Source organism: Cebus imitator, unplaced genomic scaffold (genome assembly GCF_001604975.1).
Source record: "Cebus imitator isolate Cc_AM_T3 unplaced genomic scaffold, Cebus_imitator-1.0 Scaffold288, whole genome shotgun sequence".
Taxonomy (NCBI): Eukaryota; Metazoa; Chordata; class Mammalia; order Primates; family Cebidae; genus Cebus; species Cebus imitator.
The window spans coordinates 1,938,544-1,957,310 of NW_016107603.1; the positions used below are offsets into that span (position 1 = coordinate 1,938,544).

General features: G+C 41.4%; 1 protein-coding gene across 4 annotated transcripts in view; it reads right to left on the reverse strand.

Annotated features, from left to right (window-relative positions):
• Window positions 1-481: 481 nt before the first annotated feature.
• SEMA6A (semaphorin 6A) overlaps window positions 482-18,767 on the reverse strand; it is a 132,771-nt gene continuing 114,485 nt past the window's right edge. For 2 of the 4 annotated variants that reach the window (XM_017502046.2, XM_017502047.2), the window contains exon 18: window positions 482-4,756. In XM_017502046.2, the coding sequence (XP_017357535.1) occupies window positions 3,558-4,756 (1,199 nt within the window). In that variant the 3' untranslated portion in view covers window positions 482-3,557. The remainder of the gene's footprint in view (window positions 4,757-18,767) is intronic. The other 2 variants (XM_017502045.2, XM_017502044.2) reach the window with 2 other exon arrangements.

Below are 18,767 nucleotides of genomic sequence, written 5' to 3' on the forward strand. Positions count from 1 at the left end.
AAAAGATAAATGCTAACAAGGAGTAAAATCCAGCCCCCTCCACCTTATTAATATGTAAAAAGACTGAAGTCACATCTGTGCAAGGATCTATTTTTAGTGGACCCTACATACTAAAATCCTAGCCTTGATCTCTTAAACTATCAAGCCTACCATAAATGTTTGATGATGAACAAGCCCATAAAAAGAAAATGCATAAAATGAATAGAGGGAGCCAATGTGTGCTCTGCCTTTTAATTACTGGTGGCTTCTGCTAAAATCCTGCTTCAGGCTGGGTTCAAGCATAGAAACACATCAATAATTGGGTGCGGGTGGCTGGGTGTGGACACTGCAAACAAATACATCAAACTATACTGTTATTTATGCTTTGGAAGCCAGATAGAAATGGAGGAAAGAGTAGAATCATCCCCACAAAGAACAGGGAGGAGAGCCGCTAAAAAAGGAAAAATTAGGAGATAAATAAAAGCATTCAGGACACAAAAGATAATGTAGAACAGTCTGGTTTTATTACTTTTAAGTAATAAAGAGCCTCTTCCTTGCTTTTTTTCTTTTTTCCCTTTTTTGCTTTTCTTTATTTTTCTTTCCTTTTTTACAACATACATTAAGTTGTGAATCAGAAGTTAGGGGATGTGGAGATGGAAGGAAAATTGGTGACATCACAATATTTTTACAACTTTACAACAAATATAAATCTGAGTTTGTTGCATCTACCAGTGTCTAGCAAGGGTGGAAAGCAAAGGCACACTCGGGTTTATGGACCCTCCCCCCACACACAGTGGGGAAAAAAAAAGGGGGAGAAATACTTAAATGCAGAAGACCAGCTCAGTACATGTGGGCATTTTAGGGTTAATACCAGAAGTGATGCATTGTGGGGGTGTAGGAATGTGGATATAAGTTTTGACACAGGTCTCCTTAACAGCTGAGGCAGCGATGCCCACAAACACAGGACAAGACAGCCGCTCATGGCAATGATGGGTGCTTCACTGCCATACTCTTGGGAGTCAAGCAAGGGAAAGAAGGGGGCAGGGTGATACAGACCCATCGCCTTCCTAGTTTCTGCATTTCTAAAGAAAATTCAAGGAAGAAAACAATATTTCAATTTCTAGAAAAGACTTCAGGGTTTCAGGGGACAGAGTTCACAGGATGTGAACATGGATTCCATTACAAAAGCCCCCCCCCAAAAAAAGTAAAAACAACAACAAAAATCTACCCTAAACAACAGCAAAACTGCAATGGACTTTTGGAACAAAGGGGTCTCACTCACCCTCAGCTAAGTACTCAGGTCTGAAGCCAACCACACTGATTACGGAAGCTCCACTTTTTCACTATACAACTTGAAACTGTCATTGCCAGTCTTTATTTTGAATTGTTTTTAAAGGCAAAACTAAACCCAGAAGATCCAACTGGAAATAAAAACAGACAAAAGAGACCACCAAATATACTGTTTAACTGTTTTAAAACACCCAACAACACTGCTCATGGTTTACAGTATGTGGACAGTTCCTTTGTTCATGATAGAGTAAACAAAAGTCCCTTTTGTGTGCTTGAGCAAATGAAAACCAAGGGGAGAAACACACACACACCACCTCCCACCCCCTAAAAACAATAACAACAAAAGGGTAAAAAAATAAAAAATAAAACAAAAAATCTTTTGCCCCAATGTTTTTGCAGCATCCATTGTGGTCCGCCTTGTACTTTGAGTTACTCATTAATCACAGCAGGGACCAGCCTGCCTGCATCTATTTCCATTTCATTTCTTTGTGTGCACTGCATGTGTGTGCTGTACACATGGCTTGGAGACCCCTCCCAGGTGTCTGCCCAACCGCACACAGCCTGCTCTCCAGCCAGTGAACACAGCAAAATACTGGGACGTTAGTCCCTTTTCTGCTGGCCAATAAGGATATCACCATATTGAAATAATCTAAGGGAAGCAGGGAGCTCTGGAGGAAGAAAAGGGATGTGCCACCCACAACACTGGGGCCCATGCTTGCAGCACAGCCAAAGGGTGGTTCGAGTTGGCACGACTAGAAGGCAGTGTGAATCGGAGGGTGTGGTGCCGCCCAGCGTTCCCAGGCTGTGGCATGACAGCTATCACCACTGCATTCTTCCATCTGCTTGACTCTAATCTTCCAGAGGACTGGAGTGGGGACGGGGGGAAGGGAGGGTTAAATAAATATCTGCACTTATTTCAAAAGGGGGAAAAGTTGATCATAACGACAGTTTACAAGTCTACAGAACTCAAGGTGTAAGGCACAAATTTACATGTGGAAAACAGGCTATATTCACAGATGTAACCTCACGAAAAACCCGTGTGATCAAATCATTAATTTATGCAAGGTAGCAGCCAGCATATTAATTACTTCACACCATTTGTGGATTTTGTTTGCTGTCTCACATGCAAGGTGAAATGAGATGGCGTATTGCAAGCTGGTGCCTTCACAGAAAGTCAGAACCACGGACAAAGCCGTGTTGGCACCAATGGGATATGACGTGCCATTCTAAAAGCTTCTCTCCTGATTGCTTTAGAAATTAGGATCTGGAAAGACTTTGACATGAATTAATTTTTTTGTATGTTTATAGGTCAGCAACCTGACCAGCATATGAACTGAGATTTAAATAAATATCCCCCTCCTAACTTTTTCCTTCAGCTACAGACCAGACAGTCCAAACACAAAGCTCAGAATTCCAGCTCCAACTTCTTTACTCAGTGAATTTATTGTAAAAATAAAGAAACTCAATTATTCCAGTTAATGGATTTCACGTTAAATGTTTAACTTTCAATGGGCTTTCTGAAGAGTTGTTCGTAGGATAGTATTTGGAAGAGTCCTTTCCTTAAGGAAAAAAAAGGTGAACAATAAATAAAGAGTTACTTGCGTTAACGGTCACGTTATTTCATTAAAAGAGAGGAGGAGCAGAAATCTATGACATAGTTGCCCAACATGGCATTTATCTGCTATAACAGAAAGCTGTAACACTGGCGGGCATTTCACAGTATTTGCGCATAGTAAACTTCTGCCATTGTTAAAAGTCTGAGTTAGAATTATCAATGATTTCTTTTTTTTTTTGTCTTTTTAAATTTTCATGATTTTAAAAAATGTATTTGTGTTTTGCAGGTTGGAACGCTAACCCAGTGTGGCCACGTCCCGTGCAGTTATGGACGAAATGTTTCAGTTTCTGTTCACCTCTATGTGTGTGTGTGTGCGCACGCGTGTTTGTGCACGTGTGTGTGTGTGTGTGTATGGGGGATGCGGTGGGTATGTGCTTTTGGCTCATGTTTGTGATGATAACTGAAGTCTTTTGTGGGTCCGACCTGTGGTAGGGTGTGGAGGAGAGTGAAGGAAGAGAATGGAGGTGAGTCCCCGCCGTTGCAAACCTTCACCAAACCACGCGGCCCAATTTTCGTGAGTACCCCTGTGTCCCAGAGAGGAGGACCCAGCGTCCTCGGCTCTGCCGCGGGCCATCTTGGTCTGGTGGCTACTCGAGGCAATTGAGAACCTTGCTGAGCTGAGCGGGCCCCTCGCCTTGCCTGCTGGTTCGACACCTGACCCCCTCCCCCGGGATTATGTACACGCATCATTGGGCTTCATGGATGTGGAAAGGGGAGCAAAGGAAGGTTTGGGGGGTACATCCGGCTTTAGCGAGGGTGTACGCTTCAGCCCCGACCTCGTCAGTGAGTTGTAGGCGTTGAGGCTGGGCTGCCTCGAGACAGTCACGGCCTGGCCAGATGGCTGGGAGCTGTGCACCTGGATGGAGTCCACCCTCTGCGGGGCGGGCGGTGGGTTGTCTCCCCTGCCAAAGCTCTGGTTTCTGGAGAGGTGAGAGGAATTGGAGGAGTTAGTATTGTTTCTTTTGAGAGTAGTGGCCTGGTGGCTTCTCGTGAGGGAGTTCGTAGGGTAGCTCCTCTTATAGTCAACCCCGTAGGAAGAGGAGTGGTGCATTTCCAGCCGCTTGCTCAGGCCGGTCTGAGACAGGGAGGCTCCCGGGGGGCCCAGGGAGGCCTCCCGCTGTGGAACTTTGGGGGGCAGGCTGTCCAGGTTCTCCACAAGGTTCACCCCATGGTTGGGACTCTTGCTGCTGAGATGTTCCTTGATGGTCTTATACTCCAGGGTGGCGGCCTGGTCCTCCAGCGCCATCTGGGCCACCTCGCTCATTTTGGGCTGGTCCACGTACTCATGCTGGTAGCCCTGCTGCGTGATGGGCAGGACCACCACGCTGGGGATGTGGCTGGGGGAGGCCCGCAGGGGCAGGTCCGTGGGAATCACAGGGGAGCCCATGGGGGGCATGTCCTTTGTGCAGGCATTGATGAGGTTCTGGTTCCTCTCCCACTCGCGGCTGCCGCGGCTGGGCTTCCGCTTCTGCTGCAGCGTTGGGGTAGACTCTGGGGTGGGCAGGGCCGTCAGGTCCAGGTGGTGCTGGTCTGCCTTAATGAGCATCTTGGCCGTGTTGCCGGGAGTGGTGAGCTTGCCGTTGTGCATGAGTGGCGTGAGGATGGCCTCTGGCTTCGGGTCTTTGGATTGGGTGTCCCCAAAGAGGCCACTGAGCTTGGTGACGCTGCTCATGGAGCCCCGGCGCGAGTGGGTGAGCTCCTTCTCTTTTCGCTGCACCACAGCCACGTCTTTGCGCCGGTGATCGCAGACGCAGTAGACGATGATGCCCGAGAAGACCGCCCCCATGACGAAAGCCAGGATGACTGCAATGGCCAAGAGGGTGACCGGAACCAGCTGGTCGTGGCCTTTGAGGTAACTTTCCCGAATCACTCCTGCAAGAGACATGGCATATGGCGTTAAGAAATGAAAGCACACCCTGAGGCTTGTTTTCGTTTGCCATTCACCCTGTTAATTAATAACAGTAATAACTGACAATAGCACTTCTGCATAACTTGTCTTCCAAACTCAGCTTGCCAAACATTAACTAATTAATCCTCCCCAATGCCCTCATGTGCAGTATGTAAAATGGACTCCATTTGTTGCCTTCTTTGTGGTCTAAAAAAGTGCTGTTCAGTACAGGTGCTGTGGCTCACGCCTGTAATCCCAGCACTTTGGGAGGCCAAGGCGGGTGGATCACCAGGTCAGGAGCTCCAGACCAGGCTGGCCAACATGGTGAAACCCCGTCTTTTCTAAAAACACAAAAATCAGCTGGTGTGGCGGCAGGTGCCTGTAATCCCAGCTACTCAGGAGGCTGAGGCCAAGAACTGCTGGACCTGGGAGGCAGAGGTTGCAATGAGCTGAGATCGTGCCACTGCACTCCAGCCTGGGCCACAGGCTCATCCCCAAAAAACAAAAAACAGAAACAAAAACAGTGCTGTTCACTCTCTCCAGTACCTGCGCTTTCTACTCTGCTTCACTCCATGCAATGTGGCAGGTTTTGGCTTTCAAAAGTTATTTATCTTTCCCTCTTTATGGCTTTTTAATCTTCCCCTCCTAGAATTGAGATAACCATGTTATCCTGAGTCTGGAGGAAGAGGCAACAATTTCATGCATGTTAAACGAGCGAATCACACAACACTCTAGGCTTCCAGTTGGGATCTTTTCTGACAACCTTCTTGTGGGCACTGGAGCCTCTGCCTGGGGAAAAGTGTGTTTGCCTTTCAAGCAACTAGAGGAAAGAGTGTGTGTGTCATTTTTATTTACACTGAGAGAATATGGCTCAAGTTCACGGACTACAAACGTTTGTGCTGATTTTGCATCACCTGTCTTAAAAAAAAAAGTGCAAACTCAATTTCAGGTAAATATGCTGAATATCTGAATGAAGCTCTCTCACTGGAGCTGAAAGAAGGTTTAGAAACAAGACCATTTGGGGCCCTGTAGTGGATTTGAGTAGTGTCAGGACCCATTATTGCACCTAGAGTTTGCTGTCACAGTGAGATTGTTCAGCAGAACTAATCTCTTCAATTTAATAAAAATTACGTGACTACACCCATCCATAATCTTACACTCCATTAACCAGGATTCAGTGTTTCTGAAGGAAGGTGCTTTCCCCGCTCCTGCTTAATCAGCCACCAAGCTGAGCGACTCTAATCAAAATGCAAACACTGAAGCTTTTATTTTTTAATGCCAAGTGAGAATACACATCACAATTGTCAGATCTTAAGTGCTTGATGCAGTTGCTAAAAAATAAAATCTCAAATACCTCAATTCCTGCCTCTGGAGAGTGAAAGAACATGAATACATTAGAGGCACTGCATGGGCTGAGGAAATGTAAACATTGTTCCTATTATGGAAATGATAGCAAGACAGAAAATGTACCTTCTCTGGTCTCAGGAGACACATATTTCACCTACTAAATCAACTCTTTCTGGAATATGTTTAATATATTTTTCTGGCAGGTATCAGTGGCACAGACTTAGAATGAAAGGAAATAAAAATCTCCACCCCTTCCCAAACCCACAACATGCAACCGTTAAACTTCTGCTGAAATGTTTTCTTTGTCACAACTGAGACCTTGAAGCTTTGTCATAGGGGTTTTTCTGCTAAAATGTTTTGATTTCTGAAGTGATGGTTTTAAAACCCAGAAAGCTTAGCCTGAAAAGTACATTCTCTTTTTGGGTTCTTCTCCCTTCAATTGTGACATCACAGTTGGTTGCTGTGGAAATGATTGTCCCGTGACAAAGGATTGTGACTTCAGGTGGGGATAAGTAGAAGCAGCAAATATCTCTTGAGAAATAAAAATTCTGTGATCCAACAAATACCCTCAGTAATAAAAGGTAGTCGAGGCCATTCACCATAAGGAAAGAGTATGCAAGATGGTAAGATATCAAATAATTTCCAAATGTGACACTTCTCAAATATTTCCAGATTTATCTCCATCAGATTTTGAGGGTTAGAAACTGAGAAGCAAAAAAACAGCCAGAAAATTTGGCTATAACGCACACCTTTTATGTGTGGAGCTCCCCAAACAGTGGGTTGTCCTGCATTCAAATATATTTTAATACCTATTCACCAAGGAAATGTGCTAATGAAAATTTTTTCTTAAATTTGCATTTCCTTGTTATGCTAAAATAGAAATTGATTTTCTTTCAATTTTGATTATGTGTGGGGTTCTACTGAACATCATTTTCAACCCCCTACATATAATTGCACAAAAATGTACATCTGTGGTTAAAATGGGTTTTCATTTCCCTCACTGACTTGGTGATTTCAGTGGGAGTTTAACACAGGCTAGGCCCCAGTGATGAGTTGGGGATGTATCAGGTAATTTTTTCATGGCAATGAGTATTTCATGGAACCCTTCCAGGCAACCAAATTTAGGGGAACTGGATCTTCCCAATAAATGTGTGTTGTAATAGGAAGCTATCTACAATTGACTTTGGCATTCTACAGTTTAAATTGCCCTATCAGTTTAAAAGGAACATGGAAAGAGTAAAGCTAGAGCAATTCATTTGTTTCACTGGGAAACTTACAAATTTTTCACATTTATCCATTGCTTCTTAATCTTACTTTTAGCTCCCAAATATCATTCTTCTTTCATGTCTGAAGGTCCTTGGCTATTTTGGACTTATGAAAGCTACTTATTCTTTCACTGGGAAGAACTCTTTTTTAGTGGATGATATTTGAGTGCAGGTTTTGGGTTGTTAAGTTTAGTAGGATCTGACCTTTCAGGAAATGGTATCTCAGACAGATTTTTTTCCCCCCATCTCCTTTTGTTATATAAAGAGTGGCCTTAAAAATATTTTTGCATCTTTTCATCTATCCATGGGGAGGTAGAGGGCTTTCCTCATCTGCTTGTGCAGATTCAGAAACATCCAAAGATAGAAAATAGATCAGAGAATAAGTTGAAAGTGCACTTGAAGAAGATAAGGTAAATGTTATTTTGGAAATGTCTTTCCAAAGCTTTCTGCTTATATCATGAAAAAGGCCAAAGAAGCATTCAAAGAAATGATCAAATCAACTTTGTGGTATGGCCATCGTGAAGGCCTGGAAATAGCAGACTTGTCAGGGGTGCTGATATAAGCAGCTAGAGAAGATCTCAATGGGCTTGGAGTTGCAGGCTCCCACTTACTAGCTGGGCAGCCTTTTGGCAAGTGACTTAGCATCTCTGGGCCTCAGTTTTTTCATCTGTAGCATGAGGCGAACACATTTAATCTTATTACCTTACTGGGTTGTTACAAGAATCAAAGGAAATAGAAAATAGGAAAGAGCTTAAATGCTGTAGTTTACTGGACAAAGCTAAAGCCCAAAAGAAGCCACAAAGAAGAAGAGGTGGGTTAGTGGTTCACAGAGGGCTTCCGAGCGATAGTCGCAACTGCTCCATTGGATTCCATTTGCTATTGGTCTCCCACGGGAGAGGAGTAGACCTGTGCTTCCAGGTCCAAACTTCGTGCATCTAAATGCAGCTAAAAGGTGACATGAGATGTTAAAGCAATGTAAGGGAACACATACTGTTTCAGGATGCCTGTAGTTACTGAATTTGCAAATAATTAAAACAACAAAAGTGGAAAATGTTGGCAGTTATAATTGGAGTCTCAGTGGAATACTGATCCTGTAATCACCTCTTTGAGGGCAAGTGCCATATTTTATCTGCATTTATAACCCTTGCCATCCACAGAGCTCTTAGTTGGGTAAGTCAATAAATGATTGCTGAATAAATGGGTTTTCAATACACTGTAAAGCTATTTTTAAATGAACTTCTAAACTTGGGAGGTCATCTTTAGAGTGACTGTCACCTTGCTTTTGAAGTCATGGAAATAAATTCTATCTCTAGTCACATAAAATAATTTTAACAGTAGCATCTATCAGACAAAAAAAAAATAAATCTATAGTGGTGCTCAGTATATGCTCAAAATAATAAGAAGAGAAACTATTTCAAAAATGAAATTCATTCTGGGATAAATCCAAAAGAGTCAATGACAGTAAATGGGTTACTTGCAACAACTGAGTGCTCCAGGGGAACTGACTAATTAGAAAAAGAAAATGCATCTCTGCAAAGGGCAAAGGGCAACAGGCTAGAGCTGAGTATCCCTTGCTCAGATGCTACATGGAAACCCCGGGCAAGTAGAAAAGGGCCCATGGAGGGTGGTATACTGCCCTTCCCAGGTATCCTCCCCCACTGCAGAGAGAACAATCAGAGTTGGTTTCTCTACCTAGGGTCTTGAAATTCCTTCCTCTACCAAACCCTGGGTCTTCTGCTCTCACCAATTGAAAATAGGCATTAGTAATGAAAACAGTATTTGAAAAATCCTTTGCATTGATTCATTAACACCAGCTATTTCTCACCAGTCATAAGGTGTTAAATGGTTATTCTTTCCACCTTCCTATTACAGGAAGCAAGGCACACACTGGCTTAGAGACTTCTCTGAAATCATGTCTGAAATCGGCAGAACTGAGAAAGAATATAATCTCAACTGTTGGTTTCTTTCTTTTTTTTTTTTTTTCCTGAGGTGACAGAGTTTTCAGATGCTGGAGGGAGGCCTCAGAGAGGCAATTTGAAGTTCTTTAGAAAGCAGTGAAAAGATTATGAAGGACCCAGCCCCTAGGCCCTGCAACATGCGATTCAAAATAAGAACAATTGTAAACTGTAAAGAGGAAGCACAATACAATTCTGACTTTTCCTATGATGAGTATGTTAATAAATTTTGAAATATCAAACACCACATTCCTTATTTTAAAAAATGTTTTCTAGTAGCCCTGCTCACGGATAGATTCTGTACACAGGGAACCTAGCACCAGGCTGAGACGATTTGCTTTAGAAATGATGTTTTCCCCTACCTGAGGCTTGGGTTGTGTCTTTATGATCTCTCTCCTGGTATAACAAGGTTTTGGCTCTAAGCATCTTTGTGGCTGCCTTCAGCAAATATTTACCAAGCACTGCACTAGGTGTCGGGGAAGGACATCGGTGAGTGAGGGGTAAACCAGCAGGGGAGAAGGCAGATGCCTGCACACATCTCTATCCAAAATGTGGCTATGTCCTGAGATACATCACTTCTACTTCAACATTGGGCAAAAGCTTTACACTGGAGATGGCATTTGGCTAAGCCTTAAGGATGCACAGTATTTTGGCTGGAGTGGAAAGAGCAACAAGAACTGAAGCTTGGAGAAAAGGAAAGTGAAGGCCAGTCATTAATAGCAAATGGTCTAACTCCCTTCTAGTCTCTTAGGCTATAGTCATGAGTCACCCTTCCATACTCTAGCCACAGGCTGTTCCCTCAGCCTGGAATATACCCACTCACTTTCCCATTCATCAGACCCTATCTTTAGGGCTCAGCTTAAATGGGGAAGCCTTCTCTGGCTCCTTAGGTTAGGGAAGTTTTTCCTTCTACAAGTGTTCCCAGAGCTCTGCATTTCCTTTATCCTAGGATCATCGCTAGTGTGATATTTGTTTTTCTCACCTAGACTGTTAAAATTCACCACTGAATCTTTAGGCACAAAGGTGCTCAGTAAATATCTTTTAAATAAATAGTAAATGAATGTATGCGTAAATGAGCACGTATAGAGAAAATGGAAGCGCAAGAGCTAAAAACACCATTTGGAAGGTTGTGGACAGCCTTGAATGACTAAAAAAGAGGTTTAGAAGACCTGCCACTCATAGAAGGGAAGTTCTTGGTTAATTTATCTGCAGTTTCTCTTGCTTGAGAAAGCTTTCAGCTTGTTCTGTTCCACATTGAATCCGTTATCGAAAAACTCTTGGCTTCAAAGAGTCAGTATCTTTGCATCAAAAGCACAGTTAGTCTACCTGCATTTACTATTACTGTTTTTAAAATTAAAACTCTCAATCTTCAACTATACTTATCCCTTGCACCTTACACAAATAGCTGGGAAATGCTATCTGTCCTATCAAAATGCAAAGCAAAACAGACAGGCAAAAATACATAAAATCAACTGCACCTATTAAGCTAAATACAAAGGAAGAGTTCTACTCACACCTACCCCAATTACTACCCTAAATGTGTAAGACCCAGGCAGCCACTAACCTAACTCGAAATGGTTAAGTGTGCACTTTCCCCTCTCACTGCCTTTCACTGGACTGCCTGTTTTTGAGCTGCTGTGATATGATGGATGTGTCTGTCTCCATAGTGAAGTGATTAATAGGCATCTGTGTAAAGCGGACCCGGTGACCACAAAGACAACAAAGCCTCTCTGTGTCCTTTAGAGAAATATGCAAAGGCAAAAAGGAGGATGGACATTTCCTCCATCACTGAGCCAGAGAGGGTTTGTGTTGGGTCTGAGAGCTAAGAAAGATGGCAAAACACCAAGAAAAGCCCTGGAGTAGGATCCCCTAAAAATAGATTCTTGATTCTGCTTTATAGTAAGACAAGCCTATAATTTCCTTGAAATCCTCATAACAACTTGAGTGAATGGAATCTAACAGCCCAATTTTTCCTTGTTTGCAAATGTTATTGCAACAAAATGCCAGGCTCATGGTCCTGCAAGGCAGTATGAATGAAATAACTAATCACGAGCCAAGCATCACCCCGCTAACCCCACAGGGCCCGCCGTAATCCCTATTAATTAAGAAGAGAAGAAAACAAACGGGAAAAACCCTAGCTGGAGACAATTTATTCTCAAAGCCACACCCCAGCCAATCGAGATGACCACACTGAAAGTGAAATGGGAACTCTCTGTGGTTATCTGGGCAGGAAGCAGCCTTCTTCTTGACTTAGGGCATAATGTGAACCAGATGGCTTAGGAATAAACTGACATACCAGCAGCCACGGACATGGGCTTGGAGTCTATAACTCTCTTTCCTTTTCCTTTAAATGTGTGTGTGTGTGTGTGTGTGTGTGTGTGTGTGTGTGTGTGTGTTTCCTAGCAGGGTACAGATTAGATACGAGGAGGAGCCATGATCTTCAAGATATATAAAGTTAATGACTGACCATGCCAAAGTAGAGGTAGCTTCCTGGCCTGCCTGTTTAACATCCTCAATACAGAAGCTATTTTAAAACTCACATATTGAAATAATGCTTGCTGTGGTTGACTATAGATGAACCCACTTCCACTTCTATCACCTTTAAAAGTGAGGCATTTTTTGTTGTTGTTGGGATGTCATCATAGGAATAGAAGGGAGACTGGGCCTGGAACTCATTCGATTTCATTTTTTTAGAGAAGAAACAGCTTCACTTTTCCCTGCGTGCTGTGAACGCTCAGTTCACTGTTCCTCCGCTGCTCTACTGCTTTAGAAATGGCATTGCCAATGCGAGTGCTACACCCAAAGCACGGACTGATGTCTAGACTGAGGGTCATGATAAGATAATTTTTAAAAGCCATGCCCTGGAGTGCTGGTTTGTGGTTTCATGTGTTAGAACTGTTACTGTCCCTGTAAAGGTAATGATTCTTTTACATTGGCATAGGTTTAGTAGAATCTGCAAGGCGTATTTTCCTGCCTTTTGAAGTTCCCTTTCATAAGTTTTCCTAAATAAAACTAGAAACACAACATCTAAGTGATTTCTAAAACCAGACAAAGCATTTATATTTTCCAACTTCCTGGTCCCATCTTATTCCTCTGCCCTCTCACCAGGCATCAAAGCCACAAAATGGGGAAGTGGACCTCCTTAAAAAATTGTGAAATTCGGGCGAGTGTTAGTTTGGATTATTTGATTACTTGTTTTGATTTTTCTCTATAAATCAAAGATAAATATGAAGAAACACGTCTGTTTCAATACTAAATCTTCCAACTTAAACTTGCTGAAAATATAGTTCTTGAGACCTGGTTTAAAGATGAGACTGGGTTTTATTGGTTAAGAACATACATTTTGAGCTCATAAAGGCCTGGGTTTGAGTGTTGGCTCTACAAAGAGCTAACGGTGTGACTTCTGGCATGTCACTAAGTCTCCAGGCCCCAGTAGTGTCTGCTATAAGATGAGCGTTGTTAGAAGGATTAAATAGGCTGAAAAAATGAACACAAAGCAGTTGGCATTGTACAGAAAACATGTTAATGCTGAATAATGTAAGAACTGTGTTTCTAGAATTTTTGACAAGTTGCCTGTCTTGTACAGGGTCCAAGATAAGACTATTTTAAGGCAACACTTTGGTAGGGTTCAATTGTGTTGGCCAAGAGTATTAAAATAAGGATGTAAAGCTACAACAAAACCTTGATAAGTGAACTTGAAGAAGATAGCCCATCAGCAATGTGGAAAGTGTCCTGAATCAGTGCCACTGAGCATTCACATCACCTGGAACTAGTTAGAGACACAAATCCCCAAGTCCTACCCAAAGTTTCTGCATCAGAATCTCTGGGTTAGGCCCAGAAACCAGACCTCCAGATGATTCTTACGTTACCTAAAGCTTGAGAAGTGTTGTCCTGACATGACATAAATAATATTCCAGAAAACATATCTAAATGTTTAAAGTACAACCTCAGACACCACTGAGGCAGTGTATAGCCAGACTTTCAAAATGATCTGTAAAATAAATAATAAATAAATGCACTAAGTATTCCTTGGTGTTCAAAGTATGTTCTGTCTTTAATGGGTCTCATTGGATAATTTCTTTACTGTGGTTATCGTGCTCTGATAAAGAATATGAAATTGACCTTGTTTTATTGGAAAGACAATCAAATTCCTACCACTTTCCCTTGGTATCTGACAAAAGCATGGTATATAGCCTAAAATACCGTGCTGCTACTCCTAAAAAAGAATCAGTCCAATTTGCTTGCACCAAAACTGCTGAAAAATGCTTGTGGTATTTGTGCTGGCATGAAGACATGGAGGGGAATTTTTGATACTCCTCATCTCTGTAACTGTGGCCATCAGATAGTGGTTGGTACCACAGATCTCACATATGTCTTAGATTGGGTCAGCCCAGTTAGCCTGCGCTGGTTCTGAAGTGCAGAAGAAGCAGAGTGCTCAATGGAGCCCACCATTGGACAGAGTAGCCCCTGTAAAGGCCTGCATCTAATATCACCTCAAAACTCACTCCTTCAACTCAACTTACAGCTATTAAGCAACATCTGAGAATGGCTGAGGGGATGCCAAAATCTTTACCCCCATCTTTGCATGACTAGACAAGAGAAAAGAAACTCACGAAGGTTCTTTTCCTTTATATTCCGCAGGGTGAAAAGAGGGACTTGAGCTCATGTGTCATTCCCCAGAGTAAGGTCCTGCTTTATAATAATAAAAGATGCCTAGCAAAACAGTTCACTCGTAGAGCCTTGTGCTTACTGATCTGCTGAGTTGAACTGAATCTGCAAATCCATAGAATTACACAAGACATTTTAAGTTACATTAAATTTCTGCTGGGTGCTTTTAAATCATGGAGTGCAAGATCCATCAGCACTTAGGGTATATTTATTACATTAACAAACATCAGATGATTGTGTCCAGTGCTATCTATTATTTATGAATAACAAGAGGCTGTAAGACTGGAAATGACATGCTTTAATATGTCCGAAAGGTTAGGCATAATGCAGTTTGCCGCCCTATAAATTTCTCGGTACCATTTTCTTCTAATAAAGCATTGTCAGTGGTTGACTATACCAAACTTCCATTATTTCTATTCAGCTCATAATGACTGCCGCTGATTTCAGTTAAAAAAAAAAGTAATTGCATATATCTGTTTGAAAAGGAATGCATCCTTTTAAAAAATATGAAATTTAAAAATAATTGGAGTGGAAATTTTATTATCCCATTAAAAATGAATCTCTTTACAAAGATAGTTGTCAGGCTGCAGACTTATAAGAGCTTAAGAAATATTAATTAAGGGTGACAAACCTTCACATTGCCTATAATTGGCTTTCTGACACCAATTAAGATCCCATCCACCAAGCACCCAGTACATTTTAATATATCCACTACATTTCAGTAGTTTACTTCAGGGTGTTTCCACAATTTAAAGTGCTAAGAGATTTACACATGATGAGGTTCGCTTTCAGTCCCTCAGAGCAGCCCATACACTTTGCAAGAGTTCATCTATTACTTGCATAACCTCTATCTCCCTGGAACCAGCAAATGAACACAGCTTTTTTTATCCCCTTTCTTTACATAATAATGACATGCATGATGTAGTTAGTCTGAGCAAGCCCTACATAATTTGAGGCCATTCTCATGTAAAATGTCAAGAAAAGAGAAGCTATTCTTAGGAAATTACCTGATTTCCACCGTTTTGCCCTCTGTGGACTAGTTTGTCTATGGAGCAGTGAAGTTTGCAAAGCGCAACTTCTAACGAGGCTTTTTTTTTAAAAAAAACTTCATAACACTAGGCTATCAGAAAGAAAGGGTTGAGACACAGCGAATATTATTTTCCTATTTTTCCACATAATCCAAACTACAAATTGATTCTTCACAATTTTATTTTTAGGACAAAACAAAATCTAGATGAACACAGTGCCGCTGAACCAATTAAAGAGCAAATTTTTAACTACTCCAGATGTTCTGTTAATAAGATCACGCTTAACCTAGTCCCCATGGTCCTTGAAAGTTCCATTAAGCTGTCAGAAAACTTTGTCATTGTGTGTGTTTTTGTAGAAAAAATGGGGGAGAATGGAAAAAGAGACTGAGGGAGGAGGGTGGGGGTAAAGTGTCATGTCAAGTTGATGCAGCTTGAAAAAGTGGCTAGAGATTAAAGGTGAGCAGCACCTCTGGAAGGTGAATTGATTTTTTTAATACCCTAAGGTTTAAGTTGCCGTTTTAAAAGCAAATGTTCAAGCCTCCATAATCATAATTTAAGTCCTTCATTTTTTTGAGAAAATGAATGTTAGGTTAAAAAAAATAAAAGGTTAGTGGGTATCTCTAGAAAAGAAAATTCAAATACTGGTGCGCAAATTCAGGCAGGCAGGGAGATGAAACAGCTTTCTGCATGGCTGACATTTAACTTTTTTTTTCTCTTCTACCCTTTCCACAATAATCTCATCAAGACCTTAGATAAATTCAGCAAGTTGTCAAAAGGATACAAAATTAATTATCAAGTCTACATCTATGCCCACACTACTGAAAGAACAGTTACAGCCTTCCACATGAGCTTCTGGACCCTCCCCACTGCACACATTCAAACATGGAAACCCATGTCATCCATTTGAGAGCTCAGCACGTGGCTTGCTCACAATATCACTTTCCTCAATCCCTCAAAGAAAAGCCAGAGACTACAAACAGATGCCTTTTCTTATAGGTGACCAAGAAATATTAATATAGTCAAAATAAACAGTGGCATCCTGGATTCTATTATTAATTAAGCCACCATGCTTGGCTGCACCCCACTGTTTTAACTAAAGAAAGGAAGAAGCCCAAATTTGTAGTTCAGCTTGCCTGGGGTTTTACCTAGGATAGAGCTCTTAATTTGGCAAGAGGCATCTACCAGGAGAATGCTAGCGAGGTGTCGTAACAGATACTTTAGATCCAAAACTGATGCTAAATTCTATTTCCCAAACTTACTGTGTACATGTAATCAATAACCTGATAAGATTAAGTGACTATTATATATTTATCATCTATCAGTCTCGCTATCTTCGTCTTTCCCCACTTCTACCCTCCTGTTGGTTCTTTTCTTCTCACCATCTACCTTCCTATCCTCCACTGCCTGTAGCAAGAGCCACAACTCCTTGGCTTGGGCATTGAAGGTTCCAGGCTACGATTTCAATCTCATTTCCCATTCCAGTCCTCCATAACTTTAGTCACCACACACTTCCTGCCTGTTTATCATTACACTCAGTAATTTCACAGCGTGGTGTCTTGGTCATGGCCTTTATTCAGCTTGGAATGCCCTTCTTCCTGTGAAATCCAACTTTTCCTTCAAGACTTTGCAAGGTCTTTCTTGTGTCCCCCACTTGGAATCAGGTGTGCCACCCCTTAGACTCCCTTAGTACTCTCCCTCCCCTTCGTTCCTCGACTTCCCTTACTCTCAGACTTTACCCTGTCCCAGCAGTTACATCACCTGTGGGTATCCCTCACTAAACTGTAAGCTGTCTGAATGCCAGGCTTATGTGAAATTCAAATTAGTATCTTCCGTAACACTCAGCATAAGGTTTACATATAGCACATGTTTGTTCAATTTCTGTTGAATGCAGGAAAAAAGAAACAAAGGAATGGTTGCCGTCTTGCCTCTTTGAGATGAAATTATTATCACCATTATTAAACTATTATTTTTTAACGCTTTCGGAATTTTAGTTCTTCCTCTCCAAAGCCATGAAAATGGTAAAAAAAAAAAAAAAAAAAAAAAAAAAGGGAGGACAGCCATATAATTTGGGAAGAAAAAAGAAATATGTATGGCTAACATAATAGTTGCTAAAAATTTGAGGTTAAGTAAAACATAAAAGAACCAATAGTTTTAACCATGATCCTCTTTAAGGAAAAATTGATTTCTGAGCCTTCCTTACTTGAAAGCGGCATTTGAATGCCTGTTTTCAATAATAATCTTTAAATTACTCTTTATCACATTTCAAACACATATATAACATCCTGTAGTCATTTTCTGAACTTAAGTATGCTAAAAATACTTTTTGTGGAATCAGCTTTTTTCTTAAACGTGATCAGAATACGGCTTATTTTAGATTTCTAAGAGTTAAAGGCCAAATGTAATATAGAAATTAGATCTTATATACTCACTGAGTGAGTAATCAGTGACATCTTCTATAAAAGTGCCAGATAGCAAAAAGTGTTAAGTGTTCTCAGTTAACTCAGATAAACAAAAATGTTTTAGTTAAATGCATGTTCTATGCGATGTTTGGGATATATTTACACTAGCAATCATTTAGTTTTGTTTCAGTATTTGATTCAGGTATATCTGCAATTCAAAAAAACTGGGCAGCCTGTATTCTGCTTAGTAATCCTACTCTTCTCCCAGATAGTGCACTTTAAATGACTCCCACAAATATTCTTTAAACCCATGCTAAACTTTTAGAGATTAAAATTGTTAATCTTTCTTTTTTTGTTTTTTGAGATGGAGTCTCGCTCTGTCGCCCGGGCTGGAGTGCAGAGGCGCGATCTCAGCTCACTGCAACCTCCACCTCCTGGTTTAAGCAATTCCCCTGCCTCAGCCTCCCGAGTAGCCGGTAATACAGGCAGATTAGAGTAATAAAAATGATGCTAATCTTTACTCTCTAAAAGTTAAATTGTTTAAACTCTGAAAGTTTAGAGTAATAAAAATGATAGTAAATCTTTATGGGGCAGGTATAGCACAATTTATAAGTAAAAAAATACTGATGAGCTAAATATTAAGAATTGTATTTTTCATAGTCAGCAACAATAGTAGCTATACCACATTTCCTCTGAACTTTGAAGGACACCTTTCCTCTAACCTTCAAAATAAAAAATAAGTGATCTCTAATTCAAAAGAGTTTTGGAGCCATCACAATCAATTCACTATCTCTTCGTGTTCCTCACCTCTGACCATGCACCTTCTACCTGACTCAGTTCATTTTCCGTTGTTGAGTGAAGTGAAAACCCCTTACCCTCCCAATATTAGGACTCCCCAAGACAGAGGCCCTTTTTCTGAAGTCTCCTTGAAACTGCCTTCCTCTAGTCTCACGTTTAAAAATGACTGCAACAGGACAATTTTTACTAATAAAGTAATGCAAATTAGTATGAGTTCTTTTTTTTTTTGAGACAGAGTTTCCCTCTTGTTACCCAGGCTCGAGTGCAATGGCACGATCTCGGCTCACTGCAACCTCTGCCTCCTGGGTTCAAGCAATTCTCCTACCTCAACCTCCCGAATAGCTGGGACTATAGGCTGCACCACCATGTCCAGCTAATTTTTGTATTTTTAGTAGAGATAGGGTTTCACCATGTTGACCAGGATGGTCTCAATCTCTTGACCTAGTGGTCCACCCTCCTCGGCCTCCCAAAGTGCCGGGATTATAGGCATGAGCCACCATGCCCGGCCTGAGTTCTTTTTTGTGTTGAAATAAAG